Source organism: Culex pipiens, chromosome 3 (genome assembly GCF_016801865.2).
Source record: "Culex pipiens pallens isolate TS chromosome 3, TS_CPP_V2, whole genome shotgun sequence".
Lineage (NCBI taxonomy): Eukaryota > Metazoa > Arthropoda > Insecta > Diptera > Culicidae > Culex > Culex pipiens.
In genome coordinates this window covers 35,703,175-35,726,865 of record NC_068939.1, presented here as the reverse complement: position 1 = coordinate 35,726,865, position 23,691 = coordinate 35,703,175, and the positions used below count along the sequence as shown (strand labels likewise).

The 23,691-nt window shown below is 37.4% G+C and overlaps 2 protein-coding genes across 10 annotated transcripts in view; one reads left to right on the top strand and one right to left on the bottom strand.

The window, feature by feature from the left end:
- Positions 1-1,893: 1,893 nt before the first annotated feature.
- LOC120418894 (retinol dehydrogenase 13-like) lies at positions 1,894-6,856 on the bottom strand. The gene is made up of 3 exons (XM_039581425.2): positions 6,657-6,856; positions 6,327-6,593; positions 1,894-2,908 (listed from the first exon to the last, which is right to left on the bottom strand). Exons 1-3 carry the CDS (start codon positions 6,731-6,733, stop codon positions 2,257-2,259), a joined length of 996 nt encoding a protein of 331 aa, XP_039437359.1. The 5' UTR covers positions 6,734-6,856; the 3' UTR covers positions 1,894-2,256.
- A 2,003-nt stretch (positions 6,857-8,859) lies between these two features.
- Positions 8,860-23,691, top strand: part of LOC120418858 (uncharacterized) — a 64,916-nt gene continuing 50,084 nt past the window's right edge. For 2 of the 9 annotated variants that reach the window (XM_039581392.2, XM_039581391.2), the window contains exons 1-2: positions 10,154-10,859; positions 13,569-14,241. In XM_039581392.2, the coding sequence (XP_039437326.1) occupies positions 14,076-14,241 (166 nt within the window). In that variant the 5' untranslated portion in view covers positions 10,154-10,859; positions 13,569-14,075. Of the gene's footprint in view, positions 8,942-10,152; positions 10,860-13,568; positions 14,242-23,691 lie in introns of those variants that run through there. The other 7 variants (XM_039581385.2, XM_039581389.2, XM_052709463.1 and 4 more) reach the window with 7 other exon arrangements.

Here is a 23,691-nt window from a genome sequence, read left to right as displayed (position 1 = left end):
CTATATCTTTTCTGCCATAGCAGCTAGTGCTGCCAGAAGAGAGTGAAATTACCAAGTAAACCGAACACAATTTTTTCTTAGAAAAGCTAATTATTGTTCAAATCCACAAACGGGATTTCTAAAAAAAGATAGAATAAAGAGAAGATTATAAAAAAGCAGTATACAGAACACGTTTTCTAAACAAAATATCATCTTTGGTTCAATATTAATAGAAATTGGCTTTCCAAAAATTCTTGGATTGAATTTTCCTTTATACATTGCACAGTGGTCCAGATCGCAAAATTAGGAGGAAAATGGATTTTCCGTAAAAAGATGAAGTTTTGGAGCTTTGGTGTCTTCAGAAGAGTTGTTGCATATGGAAAGGGGCAACTTTTGTTTTGGTTGGAAATTAGAGTGGTTCACTATTAGGGTGATATTGAAAATCTAACTTTTCAGGAATATTTTTGGGATGTTTTTTGTCTTCTAGAAAGTTGATGGGATTGCCAATCCAAGCAACTTTTTCGAAGACACCAAATTTTTATCTCGTAATCTACGCCTTCTACGACCAAATTTGTAGAAAGCATCTGAGCAAACCTTCAAAAATCAGTTTTTTGAACGTGGCAATTCAGGATTAAATTTTAAAGAAAGATGGTATTCGGGACATCTTTAGAGTTCTTTAAAACAAACATTTTTATTTCTTGACAAGTCAATTTCGACTTAAGGGTCAAAAGTAACAGCGATGTTAAAGTAAAAAAGATGCAATTTTAAAACTTAAATATCTCGAAAAGGCGCAAGCCAAATTTTAAGCACCAGATTGCATTCGAAAGAAGAGATCCAGCACTACAAATGCTGAAAAAATCTCAGGGGTGTTTTTCTTTAAACTTGAGATATCGCCATTTGAAAAAGTTTAATTTTCAAGGGAAAACCTTTTGGGATCACACTAATGAATTTCGAAAATTGTCCAAATATATGTTTTTCCATGTAATTTTGGCCGCTGAATCTGAATCAGTCCTCAGAATTCACTCAAATTGTCGAAAAATTTGTTTTTGGTCATATTTTGGGTTTAAATGATAATTTTACATGGAAACCCAAAATATGACTAAAAATCGATTTTTCGACACTTTGGGTCAATTCTGAGGACAGATTTAGATTCAGGGGCCAAAAGTACATGGAAAAACATATATTTGGACAATTTTCGAAATTCATTAGGGTGATCCCAAAAGGTTTTCACTTGAAAATAAGACTTTTCCAAATGGCGATATCTAGAGTTTAAAGAAAAACACCCCTGAGATTTTTTCAGCAGCTATTCGAGATATTTAAGTTTGAAATTTGCATCTTTTTTACTTTAAAATCGCTGTAACTTTTGACTCTTAAGTCCAAATTGACTTGTCAAGAAATAAAAATGTATGTATACTCTAAAAGTGCCCCCAATACCACCTTTCTCTAAAACATAACCCTGAACTGCCACGTTCAAAAAACTCAGATGCTTTCTACAAATTTGGTCATAGAAGGCGTAGATTACGAGATAAAATGTTGGTGTCTTCGACAAAGTTGCTTGAATTGGCAAGCCCAACAACTTTCTACAAGACAAAAAAAATCCCAAAAATATTCCTGAAAAGTTAGCTTCCAACCAAAACAAAAGTTGCCCCTTTCCATATGCAACAACTCTTCTGAAGACACCAAAGCTCCAAAACTTCGAAATTTTACGGAAAATCCATTTTTCCTAGTTTTGCGATCTGGACCACTGTGCATTGACCATCGCCTACTAAGATTGTTTAACAACTCTCTAAAAAAAATCAATACATTGTTATTATTACAAACATCAGAGAACACCGTTGATCACAGTGTAACAGAAAATTAAATCCAGGAATTCTGATGAATGGTCATCGTACAAAGAAGAGAAGTATATGAACAATCGTTTTAAACTTATTTTAATATTTTTGCAAATACATACATCATTTTTGAGAGCCATTCGTGCGGTTCTTAAACGTCTACTTCTTACTAACATGCCATCCTATTTGCTTGTTTAAGACTAGAAATGCCAGTCGTTATATTTTTTTTTTTATTTCTTGGTTTCTGTTATATAAATTGCGAAATTATTAACATTTTTGTGTTAATTGTGTTAATTGTGTTTTCAAACAATTTGCGTACAAACCATTAGTTCTAGACTTCCATCGATTCAAAGTTCATGACTGAATCCCCAGCACATCACTCCGCCAACCCTGGCTCGCTGAAAATGATGATGTCTTTGCTGTTGCTCTTCTTGACAATCCGCTGTCAGGAAACGGCAGCCGTTCCGGTCAGCGTGCCCGTCCACTTGTCGCTAACGGCCCACAGCCACTTCGCCAGCTGGTCGTCCTTCGCCTGCTCGGCCACGTCCTTCGGTGCGCAATCGCTAAAGTACTGTCCGGATACCTTCTCCAGCTGCGGATGAAGCGCCACGTGCAGCGTAGTTTGCGCCCCCGAAGCCGCCGACTTGAGGAATGGCCACACGAACGGCTTGATGAGGAAGCTCGAGAACCAGCTGTTGAACAGGCCCATGTGGCGCATCAGGTCGGTGTCCACGATGCCCGGATGGACGGCGTTGACCGTGACGCCGGTTCCCTCGAGACGTTTGGCCAGTTCGCGCGTGAACAGGACGTTCGCCAGTTTGCTCTGCTCGTACGCATTGGCGGGATCGTAACTTTGGACGCTGTTCAAATCTTGCACGTTGATTTTAGCCCGGGTGTGAGCGATGCTAGACAGGACAACGATACGGGACGGGGCGGACAGTTTGAGTTGATCTAGGAGAAGATTCGTGAGCAGGAAGTGGCCCATGTGATTCACTCCGAGCTGCAGTTCGATGCCTTCTTTGGTGAGGGAACGTGGGCAGCGCATAACTCCGGCATTATTCACCAGGATGTCCAAACGGTTTTGCTCGAGTTTGAATCTGAAATGGGGAAATGATTCACTGTTAGTTTGGATTCGTCCATTTGGATATACATTTGATTTTGATGAATCACAAAAACAAACATTTAACAACATCAAACTAAGTAGGGGAACTATACCCTTTCTCAGCCTATTTCTATTATCGGCCTATCAGCATTTTGATCATGAATTACAGCTTAAATAAAGTGTTTTTGACTGTTCCAAAGTAATAAAATTAAAGTGAGCAGCAACACTTGATTGTTGATACATCTGAAAATGTTGGTTTTATAGCGGAAAACGGCAAAAGTGATGCGAATTGGTCGAACGGCTTAGTTTGATTAAAATGGGTATTGAATATTTCCCCTATGTGAAACTGTTGTGCAATTTGTTAACAGTGCATAATTAATCATGTTGCCCTCCAAACACCAACATTATCGACACGAGTCCTTTCAATCGCTGTGAACAAGTGCAGCCAACACTCCAACACGAACAATGAAGTTGTTAGGACGCATTCTGTTGGCCACGGTTACCTGGCCACTCATCGGTTCGTTAGGCTCACCCCAGGAAACTGTAGAGTACACCGTGTCTCTGATCCAGCATTTAAGTAGCAACGTTGAACGCGGAGTTCCGCGAGTTGTATTCTTTGATTTTGGCCTGAATGAACACTATCCTGTTCTGGAAAGGACACTCCCAAAATCAGAGCTGGTGTTTGTATCCAAACTAGTGATGGATTGTAACCTGCCATTAGCAAGTATTGGGAAGATGCCCTCAAAAGTGACGCTACTAGTTGTTTACGGAGGTCCAAATTTTTGTTTTGAAATATTTGCCACAACTTTTCGAGCCTTCGATCCAAGTTCTAAAGTGATTGTTTTTACACCATATTGTCTGAGGAATCATTTTCCGAAAGTTATCGGAAGATTGAAATTCTACAACGCGATTTATGTGACCCTTGAAAACTGTAAAATGATTTACAATGGAACGTCTGTCAAACTTCCTCAACCTAGTTTGCTGTACCGACGTTCACCTTTCCGTAGTCTTGGTCGGCCCATAACGATTTTATCGTCAGTTGATGCATATCACCCGCATGTGGTAATTTATTGGTTAGAAGAAACAAGTCGTATGATGAACACATCATTGTATAAAAACAAACATCACTCATCGCATAAGAACCTTCTTGATCCGGCTTTTTTTGATTTTTTCTTAAGCAAAAATATAGATATTATCACCGGACCATACCAACTATCGGTGAGCACTTTCGAAGATATAACAGTTCTCTTTTCAAACTTACCAGAGCAAAAAGTAATTGTGGTACCCAAATTTCAACTGAAAATCTACGAGTTGTTTTTCTTGCCATACAATTGGGAGGTTTGGATTGTTCTGCTAGTGCTTTTCACCATACTCCAAGCCGTATACCAACTGTGTCCTAACATACTACGTAATGATCCCATTCTACTAAGTGTTTGTGGCTATTTTCAGTCATTGCACTGATGTTTGTGATGACCTGCGCCTACGAATCAAAGCTGATGTCATTCATAGCAAGTCGTCCAACATCGAGGCACATTCGGACGATGCAAGATCTAGCAAAATCGAATCTTAAGATTAAGGTAAATTTAGCACACGATGGTATAATGTTCAACATTCCAATGTTGGCCCACTCTCTCGTCAATATCAGTGGAGAGAATTACACAATGGACAGAGCTCATGCCTACGTCAGCACTCGATCAACTGCGGAGGATATTTTGCCCCTCTATTTTGACGCTGTAAACAAATTTAACCGCTACGAGATTCTGGAGCAGTCTATTGTGATGTATACTCCAGCATACTTGTTGGCTTACCGAAGCCCACTGGCAGAGGTGCTAGACCATACGCAGGCTGTTCTAATCGAAAGTGGACTCTGGAGATACGGAATGCAGGCGGGTTTATTCCCGTTCATCAAACGGCTTAAGTCGTATTCAACAACGCTAGATGAAATGCTGAATTTGGAAGATCTACATTTGGCTTGGACGATAGTGACACTTGGTTTAATTATAAGCGGGATGGTTTGTGTGACAGAAATCATTGTATACTTTGCATTGAGGCAATTTCAAAAACGAAAAAATAAAATTTAGTATGCATTTGCAAAAAAAAATAGAATCTTATAGGGATAAATCATCAGTCACTTTTCATTAAAGTTAAGTAAAGAAATACACTGAATCCAATCATGGAAATTACGCCTAAACAAAAAACATTTGAAAGAAACATTACATTATAAAATTGTATTATTGATACTCAAACAAAAGCCAATAAAGAATTTAAACAAAAAGGATTTTAACAACATTCAAATCGGTTTCCAAAACAGCACTAAGTCAGACAAAAAAACTACCAAAAAATAAGACAAAACAGCATGATTCGAAAAAAAAAAGTTCTCCGATCGGGCTCAAAATTTTTCTGGGGGTTCCTTGGACAAAATAATTACAACCGTATTTTCTTGTTTGGCCATTAGGGTGACCTACGCCGTGTTAGGGTGGTCCAAATAATTGCCATTGTCGTCATTTTTCGCAAAAAAACACTTTTTCAAAAAAATCATATCTCCACGCCATTCAATCCTATTTTAGCTGTCTTAGACGCAAAAGAAATGTAATTAGTTTGGCTGTTTGGAATAAATAGTAAGAAGTTTCAAAAATCTAGCTTAACATTTGAAAAGGTCGTATGAAAACTTAAAATATTGTTTACTGTAAAAACTGGGGTTTTCGACGCGCCAAGTGCAAACATGGGAAAATTACGAAAACGGCGAAAAAAAAATACTTTTTTCACTAAAACTTCGATAACTTCAAAACTTTTGGTACCCAAACATGTATAGGTCATCGCTGAAATTTTCAAGTTATCGCAGTTTTAGTGAAAAAAGTCGATTTTTATCCGTTTTCGGCATTTTCCCATTTTTGCGCGTGGCGCGTAGAAAAACCCAGTTTTATTTTTTTTAAATCGTATCTCGGAATATTGAAAACATAACTTCGCCATTTTTTTTGATATATTATGTAAAATTTTCCGAGGAATCTGATAAAAATATTTTCAGACATAAGCGCTTTGTTCCCGAGACCTTCAAAAGAGCATTTGAAGTTTTCGTTTGACTTTTTCAAATGTCAGGCTAGATATTTGAAACTTTGAACTATTTTTCCTTAAAAGCCTGTCTAATATCCTTTCGTTTGCGCTCAAGATTGAATGGCGCGGAGATATGATTTTTTGAAAAAAGTGGTTTTTGAGAAAAATGACGAAAAAGCCCATTTTTCAGACCACCCCAAACACGGCGTAGGTCACCCTAATGGCCAAACAAAAAATACGGGTCTAATTTTTTGGCCAAGGAACCCCCAGAAAAATTTTGAGCCCGATCGGAGAACTTTTTTTTCGATTCATGCTGTTTTCGTGGGGAATTGCTTAAAAGAATTTATTCTGAGTATACTCACTGTTTAACAAACTTCCGCACCGACTGTAGCGATGCCAGGTCGCACTCCCGGCAGAACACCTGCCCGTTTTGGGTTTCCAGCACGATCTCCTGGCGTGCCTCCTCGCACTTTTTCAAATCCCGGCAGGCCATGTAAACGTGGGCTCCTCGCCGGGCCAGCGCCATCGCGGTTTCCTTGCCGATTCCGGTGTTGGCCCCGGTGATGACCACCACCTTGCCGTCCGCTCGGATATCCGGACGCTGGAAGCGCGCTCCCTGCATGTAGTCCCTGTAATTAGTTTGGGACGGTTTTGGTTTCGTAACAATATGTTGGACGGATTTTGTTACTTACTTTAGCAGAGCGCCACATCCGACCAGCGTTCCGACGGCGCTGAGGCCCAGGACGGCCTTACTTCGGAAGATCGACATGTTTTCGAGATGTTTACGTAACTTTTTAATACATTACTATCGAGAAATTTCTTAGCGTGAAGTTCTCAAACAAAAATCAATATTTTATGATGATCATGTTTTAAGTCACTGACAGTTTGAGATGTTTGACAGTTAAAAGCACGTGACCACTGCTTGGGCCGTCCGTGAATAAAAAAGCACGGATCATGAACAGTGAAATGTTTCAATTTAAGCAAATTTTGTTCAATAAGTTGAATTGCCAAATAATATTTAAACAGGTAGTTGTTTTAAATTTACTTCTTGAACAAATCTCAAATCAAAAATCAAAATTGATAGAGAACATCATATTGAAATATTTCAATGGGCTGAAAATCAAATTGAGGTTTGAGAAGGTATAACAAACTGGTACATGCATAAGTATTGGTTGATATTTTGTAGAAATTAATGTTTTATACTTTAGTTGATGTTAAACATAGTTAAAAATAAAAAAATCATTGAAAAAAAATAAAATCGATTATAAACACGTCAGAAAACACTGTGCAACGGTTATTCATGCATTTTCGGTCTGGACTGAAAAGCGTGCATTTGAAAACACTTTTTTCATCCAAATGTTGAAATGTAGGCTTGTAATTTCAATTTTCATATTTTTTTTTGCCCGCCCCCCTCGGCTTTGGTCAGAGCCGAGTGACAAAAGATTCAAAAATATTTGCAGCGGCCTGACTGGTGAATTTTCATCAGTTTTTGGTGAATTTTCATCAGGTTCACATTTTTGAACATGTGATTGTATTATCCGATGTTCCATACAAACCTTCGAATAATCGAGGCTTCGGATAATCGAGTCTGGACTGTAGTTTCCAAAATATCGCGAGTAAAAAATGAGGGCAGGACTTATTAGATGACACCGAGAAATTCTCATTTTTCACTAAATTTAAGCTTTAAAAAACTGTAACCAGTTTTGGAACATTTTCCAACTGTTGAGACTTTTCTCAAGATTATTATTGTAAAAACATATACTGGAGCACACACAAGGTCCATTTCAAGGTCCACACAAGGTCCATTCACTGTTTTTGAAAAAAAAAATTCCGATTTTTTCAATAGTTCTAAAAAATAGTTGCGTTGATAATTCTTATTTTGAATTGCGGGGTGACTTTGATAGTCAAAGTTATTCACAGCAACAAAGGAACTTATCAAAGTCTCCCCGGCTATCAAAGTCACCCTGTTTTACGATACTGTTTCTTAGCAACAAAGTCTAAATGGAAACTGCAGTTTTACATTTAGTTGGGCAATATTGGATTTTGTTTTGCCTTTTTTTCGATAAAAAATATCGAAAAGTGCATGTTTAGTGAACATTGAAAACTCAGCATTTTTGTCCGATTACATTTTTTCAAGTCCTGACATACAATTTGTTGAAGATACCAAACCGATCAGATAATCTTTTATCAAGATACAGATGTTGGAATATTCAAATGCTCATTTTGTACGACTAGATATTGTGTGGCGTCTAGTACCTATGGAAAACTAAAGGGAGCGTTCTTTTATTACGTAACGAAGTAGGGGGGGAGGGGGGGTCGGAGGCCGTGTTACGCTCCATACAAATTTTTTTAAATTTGTATGGAAATTTTGTTACGAGGGGGGGGAGGGGGTCTAAAAGTCCGATTTTTCGCGTTACGTAATAAAAGAACGCTCCCAAAGATGCAAAATAGCTTCTTTTGATATTTCATTTTGTGTTCGATTGATTGCAAAAAAAATGCTCCCTTAAATTTTAATGCTTATTTTAAAAATAAGTGGAAGTGACACAAACTTTTAAAAAATATATTTAATCGGCCGTGTTTAATAAAATTCATTCATTTTACACTTTTCAAGCGATTACCGCGCATCACCTCGTTTAAAAGCCACCTTGAATTCACCTGACAGCTCTAGGCAAAATGTAAACAAACAAAAATCCCGCACAACCACAACCGCACGCACAGAACCGTTTTGTTGAGAGCAGCCGCGCTCGCTCGCCGCTCACCAAAGTCCCGGTTCAAACCACAGCAGCTGTGTGTATGTATGTGTGTGTGTGGATAGTTCTCCAACACCCACCAACACGTGTTATGAATGAATATCGTCGTCGTGTCAGATGTTTGCGTATATTCGTTTCGGCTTCATTAGTAGTGCATTTGCTTTCGCGTCGTCATCATCGGTCGCAGATCGTGGCCTGCCGAGTTTTTGGTTTCCCCGACTCGTGAGGTAGTGCAAAGTGACGAAAAGTGGCCTACTGTGGGCGATTGATTGGTGCCAATTGGTTCGCGATTTAGGGACGAAATATTTGTTAGGATTTTAGTGAATATTCCAACTGGAAAACACGCAACATTCCGATGGACTCGAATCCGTAAAATTGCGTACGATTTCGTGGCTCATTATTACAAGTGTAGCGGTGTGGTGGAATGTGTGCAGGTGTGGTAGTGTATGTTCTCGAATCGTGCGATAAATTCAAAATGGCGACCGATACGATATAATCGCGAGTGGGAGAAAGAGAGAGGATGGAAAATAGATACCTGTCAGATGATGTGGAAGTGCTGCTAAATTTTAGATTTTCTAATGGTTATGTTTTATCTTTTTTCTTTAGGGACCATCCATAAACCACGTGGACACTTTAGGGGGGGGGGGGGGGGGGGTATGGCGATTGTCCACGATCCATACAAAAAAGATTTTTTTTTGTATGGACAATTGTCCACGAGGGGGGGTGGGGGTTGAGATTTCCAAAAAAATGTCCACGTGGTTTGTGGATGGTCCCTTATCAATTCATTCTTTAAAACATATTTTTATCCTAGGTTTTTACTGAAAAAATTGGAAAAAAATCTTTCAGAAATCTTTATCATTTTTTCCAACAGTCTAGATGTTTACGATTTACGTTTAAATCATTGAGAGTATAGAGGTTTTCGCAAGTTTGTTGGTTTAATTGGTTTTTCACAACTTTCAATAATAGTATACACAATGGTTTTGATTGAATTATGAAACTTATATAAAAATTAAAATTGTTTTATTTTGAGTAAAAATTGATTATCTAGCAACACTGCCACACTCTAATGTCAGGTGTAAAAGGAAAATTCTTTTGGAAAATTTTCACTGTGTTGGCACGCTCTCCCTCTCTCTGTCTCGCACACAAACACACACACTGCACCAACACCACCTCAACTCACTCGCGATGCGTTTGACTTAGAGAGCCTAGAGCTTATTAGAGAACGGACATCTCAAACCAAAAGTACCAATCGAATCACGAGAACTGTCAAAAGGAGGTACCAATCGAGCAAAATCCTTTGTCTTATGCTCGATTGGTACCTCCGTTTGACAGTTGTCGTGCTTCGATTGGTACTTTTGGTTTGAGATGTCCGTTCTCTAATAAGCTCCAGGCTCTCTAGTTTGACTCGCTCGGCCAGCACCAAAAGACAGTTTTGTTGATTGATTCGGTCTCGGTGCGTCGTGGAAAGAGGACCTGTCGTCTCGTGAGTCGTCACCCGCCCAGCAGTGTTGTGCGTTGTGCTACTGCCTGGTACTGAGAAGAGTCGCGATATTCAGCAACAATAACTCTTTTTTTTTCTCCGCGTGTTGTTGTTGTTGCCGAGGTTGCCACAACCCCAGCAACGAAACGAAAGGAGGTCGTCGTCATCTCCTGTGTGTGCGTTTTTTTCGTGTTCGATTTTCTTATAAAGTGTTTCTTTTCTTTTTTTGTTACTATTCGTTGTTCGATATTTATTGGTTGTTGCTTTTGAAAGTGCGAGTGGTTTGATCTTTTTTTTTCTCCTGTGTTTATTTGATCGAGTGAAAACTGTGCGATTTCACGGCACTCCAATCCCCGACGCGAGGATCAAATCGTGGCAAATTACCCTATCGAGATCGAATTTGGTACTGTTGTTGGTTGCTGCCGCCCACCGTCACCGAAGAGAGAAGAAGTGTGGAGAAAGGTCAAGAAATCGTCTGCGAACGCGACTTTGATTGTGTGGCAGGTGCACGTGATTAAGTGGATTAAGCTCATTTTTGATTAAGAGAACATCAAGTTCTCGAATAAGCTCAATTAATTGCTAACAATATTAGATAATACATATCGTGTGGCTGTAATTAAAATTTGAAAGTATTTGCAAAAAAAACGTGAGAGCTGCTCAAATAAGTAAGTCTTTCGGAAGCTATCAACATTTTCAATTGCAGGGTTGTTACGAAATCACTTTGGTTTATTTTTAGTATGAAATAATATTTTTCAAATGTCAAGTTTTGAGTTTTGAATTCTTAACAACCTTTTTAAAAAATGTTACTTAATCCACCCTAAGGTAGTTGAAGCCTTTCTCACATTGATATAATGAAAAATGTATAGCATGACGGGATTTCTTACGAAAACCTCCCTTTTTACAATCTTCTGGGCTTTTGTTAAAATCGTTTTTGCCTTCCTCACCTTACTGAGGAAAGGCTATAAAATCACTCGAAAACTGAACTTCTGAATTAGACCTCCTAGACCCACCTTCATGTATACCTATCGACTCAGAATCGAATTCTGAGCAAATGTCTGTGTGTGTGTGTGTGTGTAGGGATGTGGGTCTGTGCACCAAAAAATATGCACTCGATTATCTCAGCACTGGCTTAACCGATTTGGACCGTTTTGGTCTCATTCGATTCGTCTTGGGGTCCCATAAGTCCCTATTGAAAATTATGAAGTTTAGTAAAGTACTTCAAAAGTTATGCTAAAAAAACGATTTTGACTATAGTCCGGAAGATTGTAAAAAGGGTGGTTTTGTAAAAAAAAAAAACCCCAGCATGTTATACATTTTTAGAAAGGTATTTAAAAGACCTTTCCAACGCGACCAATACATTGAAGATCTGACAACCCTATCAAAAGTTATTAGCAATTAAGTGTTATTTATGCACTTTTTGGAAGCCGGATCTCAGATATCACGATGAAAACGTTGTCCGGATCTATCATGCAACCCGTCGTTGAACAGGTAATCAAAAGACCTTTCCAATGCGTCTAAAACATTGAAGATCTGACAACCCTATCAAAAGTTATAAGCACTTAAGAGTTATTTATACACTTTTTGGAGGCTAGTTCTCAGATATTTAGATGAAAACGTATTCCAAATATATCATGCGACCTATCTTTCGATAGGTAATTTAAAGACCTTCTCACGAGCGTGTCTATTTTGGATAGCATTACCCTTTGAATGAGAGGAAGGCACCAACCACCTAAGGGTGGATTAAGTAACGTTTTCAGCATAACATGTGAAGTGCTTTTTAAAACTTCATAATATCAACTAGAGTCTTGTGAAACTCCAAGACGGATCGAATGAGCCCAGAACGGTCCAAATCGGTTCATTCAGTCCGGAGATAATCGAGTGCATTTTTTTCGGTACACGGACTTACAGACAAACACACGCACAGACATTTTCTCAGTAAGCTGAGGAAGGCAAAAATTGGAGTGTGAAAAAAAATTATGTAAATATGGAAGCTGTAATTTTGGAAGGTTGAATATCACCTCTTTTATAAAGTAATTTTACCTCAATTTAGACTGAAAAAGTGACATTACACCAGAAAAGTGGTAAAATTACACATTTCCAGAGGTAAAATTAAACCATTTTTCTGACATAAAAGATGTATTTTTGTGTATTTTATAACTCAAATATATTTTCCATCGATTTGACCTGGAGTTTGTAGCGGACATTTTCTGATGATAATTTTATCAAATTCTGGTTTCTGAGCTAATTACAAAATAGAAACGTGTATTAAAAAGTTTTTTTCATCCATTTATACCTTTTACAAAACGAAAATTGAAAATAACTCCGTTTCACAATTATTTAAAGGTTCGTTTACAAGATTCTTATTTTTGCCAAACTTGCATTTTCACCCTTTCAGGCCTGATGGGTCATATATGACCCAGAAATCAATATTTCCAAAACTAGTCTATAATTTTCGTATGGTCATAAGAATCATTTTCCCATCATTAACTCAAAAAATATTTTTTTGAAAATTCAGGCCAGAAAGTGTTAAAAGGGTATAAACGGATGAAATTGACAAATTCATAATTTCTATGTAATTATCCTGTCGCACGCCGCTTTTTGATGTTTCTATAAAAACGCCTTCGAATTTTAGAGCATGAATAAACAAAAAATAGAGCACGCATTGTAAACAATAATAAACACGATTTGTTTGGCTGACCATTCTGTGCATTGTACCGAAGTTTGGTGGAATTTGGTTGCCGGAGTCCCGAGTTATAATTACAAATGTTTACAGAAGTCGTGCATTTACGTGTGTCAAACGCGTTCTGACCTGAAATCTCTTTGGCCAGTTGTCGCACTTGCAGTAATTTTCGGGGTGTGTCAAGAATGCACGATCAGATCATCTGAGAAGTGACAATAATGCACGAAGCTTTTTCGGTTTCTGATGATTATCTCAACATTGATATTGATTTTTTTTTTTCTTGTGGTCAAGTCTGCACTATCTTTCATGGAGGATCTTTATACGTGGTATCATGTCAAGAACGAAATTTTTGGCCGATATTTGGTCATAAGAGAATTTTATAAAATTATTGTTGTTATGAATTCTGAAATAAAAATATATGAAATTTAGTGTTTTCATGATTTGATTACTCAAAGGCTTCGGATATGGAGTCTGGACTCTCTATCAATCAAAATTTCATTTCAATCTCTAAGTGTTGCATTTATTTATATTTTTCAAACTTTCTCTAAATTATGTTAAAAAAAATAAATTTGATCAGTTTAATTATAATAGATTTTCCGCAACAACCCTGCAATCGTTAAAACAAATACACTCACTAGAAGAACTTTGCGAAAAGAATATTGCTCACTTTTCTCACCCACACTGACCTACCCAGAAGCATCGGCAGCAGAGCTCCCCCTTAAGCGAGACAGACCCACCGCGAGAATATTGTGTGTGCAGTCCCGTGTGGCAGAAAGAAGAAAAAGTCCGAAACCCCGCAGTACGCGAAAGTGTAGCTCCCCCGAAGTGTGGTGTGCCGACACACAAATACCAAGTGATGCGCGAACGGTGCGCAAGTGGTTGAGCCACGACGACGACCACCGCCATCACCTAAAACAGTGTGTGCAGTGCAGTACAGTGCAGCGAAGACGCGTCCGTCGTGTGTAATTGAAATTCAATAATTTATATCAGACGAACGCGCAGATCGACCAGCTGACGACGACGACAAAGACCACGCGGAATCTCACACACGGGGGTTACGACGACAGCTAACGGGGACCACGGACACTGGCAGAGCAGCTGTAACTAGGATTAAGTAACGACGACGACGACGACCAGGTCCGTGAGTTACGGCGGCGAATAGTGACGGTAGTTCGGACGCAGAACTTCGCCAGCCACGACGATGGAGTCGATGGAGTACGAGATGGCCCGCAACATGACGTTGCTGTTCTTTCTGGAGCGGCTGCTGGACCGCGGCGAGCCCCGCACCCTGCACGACCTGTCCTGCCAGTTTGGGGCGCGCGGGTTCACCAAGGAGATGCGGCAGATCGCCGGCGGAAGCCAGTCGGGTGAGTGTCGTCAATTATTGAAGATTATAGATTGTGTATCTTTTCTGAAGGCCGCGGGAATCTTGATAGGTGACCTGTTTATGAAAACAAGTTTTGTATAAAAATGAGCTCAACAAAATGTTACCAACTCATTCCACCGAGATTCAAATTGATCCTGTACAATCCAGTACCACTATTTTTTAAACTTGTTCGATGTTCTTCAGTTTAAGTTTGAAATATTTATCTCACCAAATTTCAACATGTAAGCATTTTTCTACATGTTTGCAAATCGACGAAAAAGCACGAAACAAAAGGAGGAGTGCACAAAACTTTTCAAGATATAATCGATTGAACAAATTGAGAAGCACTTACACGGAGAAAAAACAATTCCCAAAATCGTGAACGAGCGTTCATGAATTTTGGCAACAGATTTTTCATCGTGTAGAGAAAACTTATTTTTCATAATTTTCATTCTTCAGCAAGCGAAGGTTGGATTAACAATGTTCAAAATAGATAGTTATAGGACATTTTATAAGCTTATCGAATTCTAGTTTAAGCAAAAAGTGGCTAAAATAAGTCGTTGAAGAATATCAGGAAAAGTAAGTAGTTTCACGACAGAATTGCAAAAATACATTTTTCATGTGTAATAATTTTTCTGTAGCTTCCTTATCTTGAAATTAACTTTGTCCAAGACACCAAATCGATGGACAAATGCCTTCTCAAGAGTTATTTTTTCGAATTTGCATAGCTTTTTTTAAACGACTGACCCTCAAATTTGTTGCATGATGGCCTATTTGGACAAAAGGAATGCAACATCGTTACAAAATTGCGAAAAGCTATGAAAGTGATGATTCCTCAGGAAAGGATTTTTTTAAATTAAATGTTAGCATTACATTACATTACGAAATGAATATGAGTTGTGGATCAAAAACAATTAAAATTGTTGACGAAACACTTTTTTTTGGGAAAAAATAAACTTGAATGATAAATTTCACAAAAATAAAAATCTTTTTAAAACGGGCTCTTTGATATACTCAAAGAAAAAAAGGTATAAAAATCATATTTTGCAGCAAGTTTGCATTTAAACTGTGTCCAAGTCCAAGTGTCAGCGATGTGCTGTTTCCAAGTAACATTTTTAAACAAACTAGCCACCACCTAGTTTTATTGAGGTTTTATGGTAGCATCTTGATTGCTTCATAGGGTTATTTAGGCATTCATCGCAACCAATAAGCAAAAGCTACTAGTTGGGTTCTAACAAGGTTTTATGCTTCGGTCATAAAACCGTGTGACAATTAAAATCAGATGACTAAGGTTTCATGAAAGTTTTAATAGAGTCTTGAGAACCCAATGGCAATGTCATGCCAAACGGTTTTATCGCATGCTTCTTTAAAACCAGAGCAGTTTTAGCTGTCAAGAGCCATTAGGCATGCAAAAAGATTACTTAAAACAATAAGCTCCTGAAAAAGCATTTAAGGCGGCCAGTGTATAAAAGAGAACGAATTTGACGAAAATACACATTGCAATTGCAATAACATATTTTTAACATTAAAAACTACACAGTATAAAAAATCTGTGTAAAATCGCATGCAAAAGCATGCACTTCACCTTTGTGAGCAAAAGCATGTAATATGGTATGAGAAAACGTGTACACAAAAAGCATGTATCGAAGAAAAAAATCAGATCTGCTCACCCCAAAAATAACATCAATCCGGCGAGAGTCATACTCAGATTACCAAGTCTGCGCCCCAACCCGCTCGGCTATCTCGTCGCTGTGTAAATGGTTGGATCAATGCCAATGTAACAGTAGGTTTTCGTATACGATGTATGGGAAAAACTTTTTTTGGCTCTATCTCCCCTACATTTATCAATAAAATTTCAACCACAGCTGAATTTGAGGCACTAATTGCAAAAAATAAGCTTTAAATTTTTTTTGAATACCATCAAAATCTAATATTTTGCAAACCATCTCCATTTTATCATCTGGCAAGTCAAAGACTTATTTTTTTGCCAAAATAAAACTTAATTGACATTAGACGCTTGAAGACGTAAAATGTCATTTTTCATAACTCCTGACTAGGTTTCAACAAAGGTTTTATCAAGGCTTTGAGGATGTTGTAAGGATTCAGTTGTAAAGCCTTAAACTTCTATGTAGGTTTTATAAACAGGCCGTGACAACCTTTTGGGTTTTAAGATAGGTTTATCGGGGTTCTGGGGAGGCTGTTACGACTATGTAGTTTTAATGTTGGTTTTGGCTGATAGGTTTCATAGCGGTTGTGACAGCTTTGATAAATACCTAAAATGTTACTTAGGTTTTCACTAATACACTTCTATGCTGGCACATCTCCGAGCAACTGTTCAAAGAGATGAACATGTTTGTGCTCTGTTTTGAATTACCGTAAACCGGGGTGACTTTGATAGGATTTCAATTTGTTTTTAGAATATTTTCCAACAGGTAAGGTTTTTCTCATGAGTATTATTTTTAAAACATGTACTGGGGTAGACTACACAAAGTCCATGCACTATTTCGGAAAAAAAGTTTTTTCAATAATGTTTAGAAAAATAGTTACGTTAAAAATTCTTAGTTTTAATTCCGGGGTGACTTTGATAGTCATAGTTTTTCTTGTTAAAATCATATTTAAGATGTTCAAACTTTATTTGTACGCTAAATGTACCATCACTAAAGTAGCTGATATAGTTTTCAAGCAAAAAAATCAATGTTTATATTTAGTTAACTAAGTGTATAAGCTTTTTAGCAAAATACATATAAATTTTAGGTAAAATTGTTAAAAAGTCGGAATTTTGCCTGAAATTTGATAAAACTAGTTTTGTTTGTAAAATTATCGATTTATATTGCATTTTATACTGAATTCGAAGCACGAATCACAAGTTTTCACATTTTACATGAAATTTGTTCAACTGAAATTGCCTTTTAATTTGGAGATTTTTTTTTAATTGTGTTTCAAAAACACATATTATTTATTATTAACAAACTTTTTTAACGTTCTCCTAGTGGAAAATTTTCCAAAGAATCCGAAAATGCATTCCGTTTTCCGATTAAAAATCATGTTCATTGAGAAAATCAAGACACTTTGAGAAGTTTAAAATAATGACTTTCATCAACATTTTCTGAACTATAGTTAACTAACTTTTTAAACTTGTCAAAATTTTATGAAAAGTTCTTCTTGAGGTACTTTGAACACTTCTCTACCACGGTCAGTATGTTTCTAAACCATTCCTTACATATTTTAATTGTACTCTTCATTTTGCGGAAAAATCGCAAACCTATCAAAGTCACCCCGGCTATCAAAGTCACCCCGTTTTACGGTACCTACTACACCCAGAACTGGGCATCGGCATACGAGAGGATAAAAAGCACGGTTCGGTAGTAAAATGGTACTGTGTGCGAACGGAGAGGATAAATCCCAAAATTACAGAGAGTACTTTACAAAAAAGTTCATTTATCAAAAAAAAGTACCTGCACCTAGACTCGAACCTAAGACCTCCGGCTTATTGAACCGAGCCTTTGCCGTATGGGCCACCATGGTTCGATGACTAAGTGGCGGTCATTTGTTCATATAAGGCACTCAATAGGATGAACTGTTCCAATGAACGAATGAACACGCGAGAGGTCTTTACTCTCGCAAAATAGTACTTTCTTCACATTTCTTTTCGGGAGGACTATCCCCTCGGTCTTTAACTTTGGGTGTAAGAAGTAGCTGGTCCAAATCTCGTCCCAACAAGTTTTTTTTAAATGCAATCATACGGTCATCGGAAATGCAGATAATTGTCGGTAACGGGCAAAATTATTATCCCTCTATATCGCAAAAAAATGCATGAGAACAGTTTTCATGATTATCAACGCTGGAAAATGCATTGAAATTTGTTTTCTGTTGATTACTCGTTCATTGAAATTTCAAAATTCTTCGTTTTAAAGCAGTTTGAGATCCAAAATAAGTATAATAAAAGTATAAAATAACAAATGATTTCAAAACAAAGGGTTGACCGACTGCGGAACTATAAAGTTCAATAGAATAACGCTTCCTTTGCCATTGACGCAAAACAAAAGTTTATCAAATAATGTATTTTCCCTTGATCTAATTGCAAGCCAACATGATTCGTCAGCACCGCTATAAGGAACATTGTTTCGAGAAGCAAAATGTTTTCCACTTCAAGACCTAATTCACTAGGGACCGCTGCTCGAATAGTCCTGGCTTCGCTTCTTGTGTATATCTCGTGTCGTGTTCCTTATTTTATTGTTTTCCGATTTCCATCCACCTGCAGCTAGCACCACAGACCAGCAGTCGTTTCTATTTGTGTTGGTACACTGGTAGCTTTTCAGTATCCCCAACATTACAACCCTGCCAGTACTGTTGGCGGTGGCGATAGCTTGAGTCAGGGATGTGAAAAATTCACTTGTTTAAGATTGAATGAAAATTAAATCTCAGTCTTAACTAGGAAATACAAAACCTTGCACTACTAACGACTTGGAGATACCTGCTACCATGTAGTTGATCTACGAACAAATTCAACCGACAGCTGACCGCGTTGATCCGCTTCTCACATCGCACACATCCTTCGCAATCAACGCAATCTCTTATCGAAGCTCTTGCTCTCCTTGTTCGGCGCCGCTGATTGTGCTGTGCACTGGATTGTGGCAAAAGTGAAACACACCTCGCCACCTTCTCCGGTGTTTGTTATCCATGTCTTCCAAACCGATCCTCTACCATTACAGAAGTTGTTTCCTTTGCTCTCGCAGCCCGCGTTTGCTACTCAGCTGGTGTATTGAAATTTCTCCACTTTACCACACGGCGGATAACGTAACGATTACTGCCGATACATAGAGGGAGACAGAAAAGACTGCGATGAATCCACCTACCAGCATTTTGGTATCTCGTATCAAAATTGACTCTTCAGTTCCCACCACCCAACTAATACCTTAATCAACTCACCTGTGAAGGTCTTCCTTGCAAAAAGTCAACAACAACGTAGAGCTCATCACCGGAATGTGTGGAATCGGTCTGGGCTGCCTTGGCACGGAATGGGGTGCCTTACGTGTTGCTGAACCACATCCCAACCCTAAAGATAAGCACACACACACACGGCGGACTCACTCAAATATGCAGGAAGAAATTATGTGGTGGTGGTGGGGTTCGAAAGAAGACCCCAATCATTGGCTATTTATCGAAATTTCGTTTGTTCGTTATCGCAGCGATAAAAACCCGAGAAGGTTCGAACGGCTGCGGTGCGTGCGTCTCAACAACCTGCTTCGTTTGTGTGGTCTTTGGGGAGTAGTCAGTGGAGAGAGATAATGGAGAGATAAAGTAAGTTGCTTCGTGTTGGTTGGCCATCAAGGCGATTACCTGACCAGAGGTGACTTAAATGTGGATCAATTAGGAAATCGTCGTTTTATTGGTATCACTGGTCTTCTGGAAGGGCGCATATCTTCATGGACATACTTCTATGCCAAGAATCTCCTGAAAACCTTGACGAAAACAAACACAATATCCAATACATGGTGACAAAACGCTTCCACTGCAAAAAAAAAAGCTGATGTCCCCCACGGACACAACGCGCCAACGACGTCCTCCCCGGGGCTGTGTTGTTTTGTTCTACTCAGCCATTCTGTACGCAAACAAATCCGTGATTCTATTTACATTTCCCGCGTCGCGACAAGCCCTACATTCTACGCCACACTGACACTATTCACTGAGCTACCACCTACCAGTCAGTAGTGGGTACACACCCAAACGGGAGTTACGTCATGATTCGAATTCCCGGACGCTTCGAATCCCGGACACCTCATCTTGTCTTATCAATTACTTGGATATAAGTTCACATTATGAATGTCAAAACTGTGTTATTTGATGAATTCTAATATCAACTTTCATTTAAAGTTTGCTTGAACGCTAAAGTTAATGTCAACACATTAAAATAAAATAAAATCATAAGATTACCAAAAATGCGAAACATTTCACGTGAAATATTTCATGGGCATCCGAAGTATCGAGAAGGCAAAGCAGAAATTTATGGTTTTGAATTCCTTAAATTCTAGCAAAATTTTTTATAAAATATCGACTGTTTTGATGTTAACAGCTTATTTGAGACCTAAAGAATGCCATTCACTAACATTTTATTCCAAATTTATGCGATTCATTAGCAAAAACGAGTGTCCGGAATTCGAAGCAAAAGTGTCCGGATTTCGAATCAGCTTTTATCAGTGTCCGGGATTCGAAGCACAACAAGTCATTTTAATTTTCAAATTCTGATGAAAAATTGTTCGAAAAGACATATTTTGCATGGATTCTCTTAAAACTGACTGGTCATACTACATCCTGATGATATTTCTTCATTCCCAACTTATAACATTATTTTTTTGTCAGCTATAACGAAATGATATGCTACTAAGTGTCCGGATTTCGAATCATGACGTTATTTCGCTCTTTATATAGTTTATTGGTTGGTTTTAAGGTATTCCTTCACCCTTTTGTAAATGTAGGACTTCCTACATTTGAAATCACTTGATAGCATTAAAATTTGCTTCTCTAGGCAAAAATAAGCAACTGAACGAAATAGGTTAAGGGTTAAGGGTCGCTTTTTATCGTTGAAGTTGGTGAAAAAAGATGTTTTTATACAAAAACGTCTTCTTTAAATCGTTAAAAACTCGTCCGGGTTAACTCGGATCGTTTTGCGGTCGTGGACAAAGTTATTAACCATAAAATTTTACACTTGACAATGATCCAACATATTGAACGCCTTTTTGCCGGAATTTTGAAATTTCCCTATGCATTTTTCGATTTTTCCCATGTAAACTTTAATGTTTAAAAGCGACCCTTAACCCTTAACCGATTTGGCTAAAAATTGGCGCAGTTACTTATTTTTACTCAAAGAATCAAATCAGGGGTATCTTTTACGATTTTCCCAAATTTTTATTTTTTCTTGTCACCCTATTGGACCATGACTGTATCGTAAACTGAGGTGATATTGACAGGATTTCAATTTATTTTTGGAACATTTTGTACATGCACAGGGGTAGATCACACAAAGCCCATGCACCATTTTTGAAAACCAAAAAGTTTGTTCAATAGTGTTTGGAGGTCATTGTTTTTCTTGTTAAGCCAGGGGTGCCCAACCTTTTGGCCCTGCGGACCAGATCTGATTTTTCTGAAGCAGTGGCGGGCCGGAATTAATATTTGATAAAAGTTGAAAAAGTAAATATTTCCAGCGATCTATTTTCAGTATGAATAATTTGATTTTTAAGCTTTTTTAAAAAACAAACTTTATCACTAAAAAGTTGTTCTGGAAAAAATACATAAATTTTGCTTACTTATTTATTAAAAAAAAAGAAAATAGAAAAAAAAACTTCAAATAGAAGTAAACACAGTCAAAACTTCAAGAAATAACATTTAGTCTCTTTTTTTGTAAATTTTAAGACAACAATCCAAGTTTTTACATAAATTTCACAATTTTACGAAATGGATTATTTTGTTTTCCTGCACATTTTTTTCACTTTAAAAATATCAATATAGAAATTATAAGAATGAAATTCAAACATGAAGAATGTTCTTATAATATGTTAAAATTTGATCTTAAGCTTATTTGTTTAATTCAGACAATAATTTTATTTATTTAATACTTCATGAACATGCCTATAAGTTTATAGATTTTTTTTGGAATTATGTATCAAAAGCACATAATATTCACTATCAAAGTCACCCCGTATTACGGTACATGAAAAAGAAAATCTGAATAAAATACAAATTTAAAAAAAATTAGGAGGACAACTTTTGACGAAGTTCTCCATAAACCACATAGTAACTTTTAAAAAACTTTTTTTTTAGAGAACCTAGACATAATCTCGGGTTGGTACGCCCAAAATTCCGAGTCGAGAAAATCGTTCCCTCAAAATTTATTGAGAGCTCATTGCCAAAATCGAGAGAAAAATGCTACCAACTCACACCACCATAACAAATGAGTTCATTCGATAATTGTAACAATAAATCTCCAACAAGTGTCATACATCGACATCTGACCACTCCTTGTTCACCAAGCTGTGGTGGCCGAGGCAGTTAAGTCATTGGGTTAGTATATCAATGGTCTCTGGTTCGATTCACGTAGTCGACAATTTTGGTTTTTTGTTTTGACGAATGAACTTTTTTTGCAAATCTGGGGTTTTTTTTAAGGTTCAATAAAGCAAATTTTCAATTTTTGCTTTTTTGGTGTTTTTTAATACCCCTGACTCAAGGCCGTTTCAAAAACACCCAAAAAGCAAAAACTGGAAATTTGGTTTATTGGACCTTTTCGAAAAAAAAATCCAAAAATGAATCTCGAGAGAATAATTCTTTCGCCCATCTCGAGCTGTGTTCTCTACCTGTAAATGGCACCACTATTCTCTCGCCTTGAGTCCATTATTTTCTCGGACTAGCGTTGGGTGTACGAAATTTCAACGAAAAATAAATTCTATCAACACAAAAGCCCCAAAAAAATGTTATATCCACTCCAATTTTTTCATATTTTTTTTTATCTGTTCCTGAGCTTTTTAATGCAGTATGTTCGGCATGAGTTTCTGAACAATACGTATCAATAGGTTTTTGACAAACATTCAATTTCTCGCATGTTTCATCGAAATGGCATTTTTCTTAGGAACAATTTTTCAAGTACACTCAACCTCCGGTGGTTGGTCACTTTTTGGTTTGACACTTTTTTAGTTTGTACCCCGTTAGTTGGTCAAAGTCAAACTAAAAAATGACGAACTGTCACTTTTTACACGGCGCTCACGTACACTATCAAAACAAACGTTTGGTGGTATGTGTGAACTCCGTGTAAAAGGGGTGTCAAACTAAAAAGTGACCCCGTTCGTCTGACAACAGTTGGTGTCAAACCATCGGGGTTTGAGTGTAATACTTTTTAAAAAATTGAAAAAAAACATGTTTATTTATTTATTTTATTAGTATTTTTGCCGTAAATTCCAGTTTTGTTGATAATTTCAGAAATAAATGTGGAACTCCAAAAAAAAACTTGGAGAGTAAAATCCAAACATTTCAGAATATGTACTCGACATACGGGTGCAGTGGATCCATTAAAAATTTTCACATGGAAGATTTGTGTGTCTTCCATTTGACCAACCAAAAAGTGTTTTCTGGGTAGGCAATTCGGTGTCAAATCGAACCAGAAAATCCGACGGATTTGTTTCGAAATAGTAACTTTTTCATGATACATTCAATAAAACACAAATTTATTGTAAATATATTACAGTAAAACTGATGAGTTGTGGTATATTTTAATGGTCTTGTGACAAAATTTAACTACCTCTTCAATACAATTTGTTGAAACAAGTGCAGTTAAAGGGTGCAAAATTGTGAAACACGGAACCAATCCTGCGAAAATTACAAACTATGTGGAAAATTATTTTGTACACAGTACGCTGAATCCAAAATTACAATGATAGATCCCGTTGTTTTGAAGATACTAAAA

Bases quoted from the DNA above. Each gene is read 5' to 3' on its own strand.
- LOC120418894 (XM_039581425.2), bottom strand. From the start codon at position 6,733: ATGTCGATCTTCCGAAGTAAGGCCGTCCTGGGCCTCAGCGCCGTCGGA. The intron at 6,594-6,656 runs GTAAGTAACAAA...AACTAATTACAG, and splicing joins GGATGTGGCGCTCTGCTAAA to GGACTACATGCAGGGAGCGC. The intron at 2,909-6,326 runs GTGAGTATACTC...TCCCCATTTCAG, and splicing joins GTGCGGAAGTTTGTTAAACA to ATTCAAACTCGAGCAAAACC.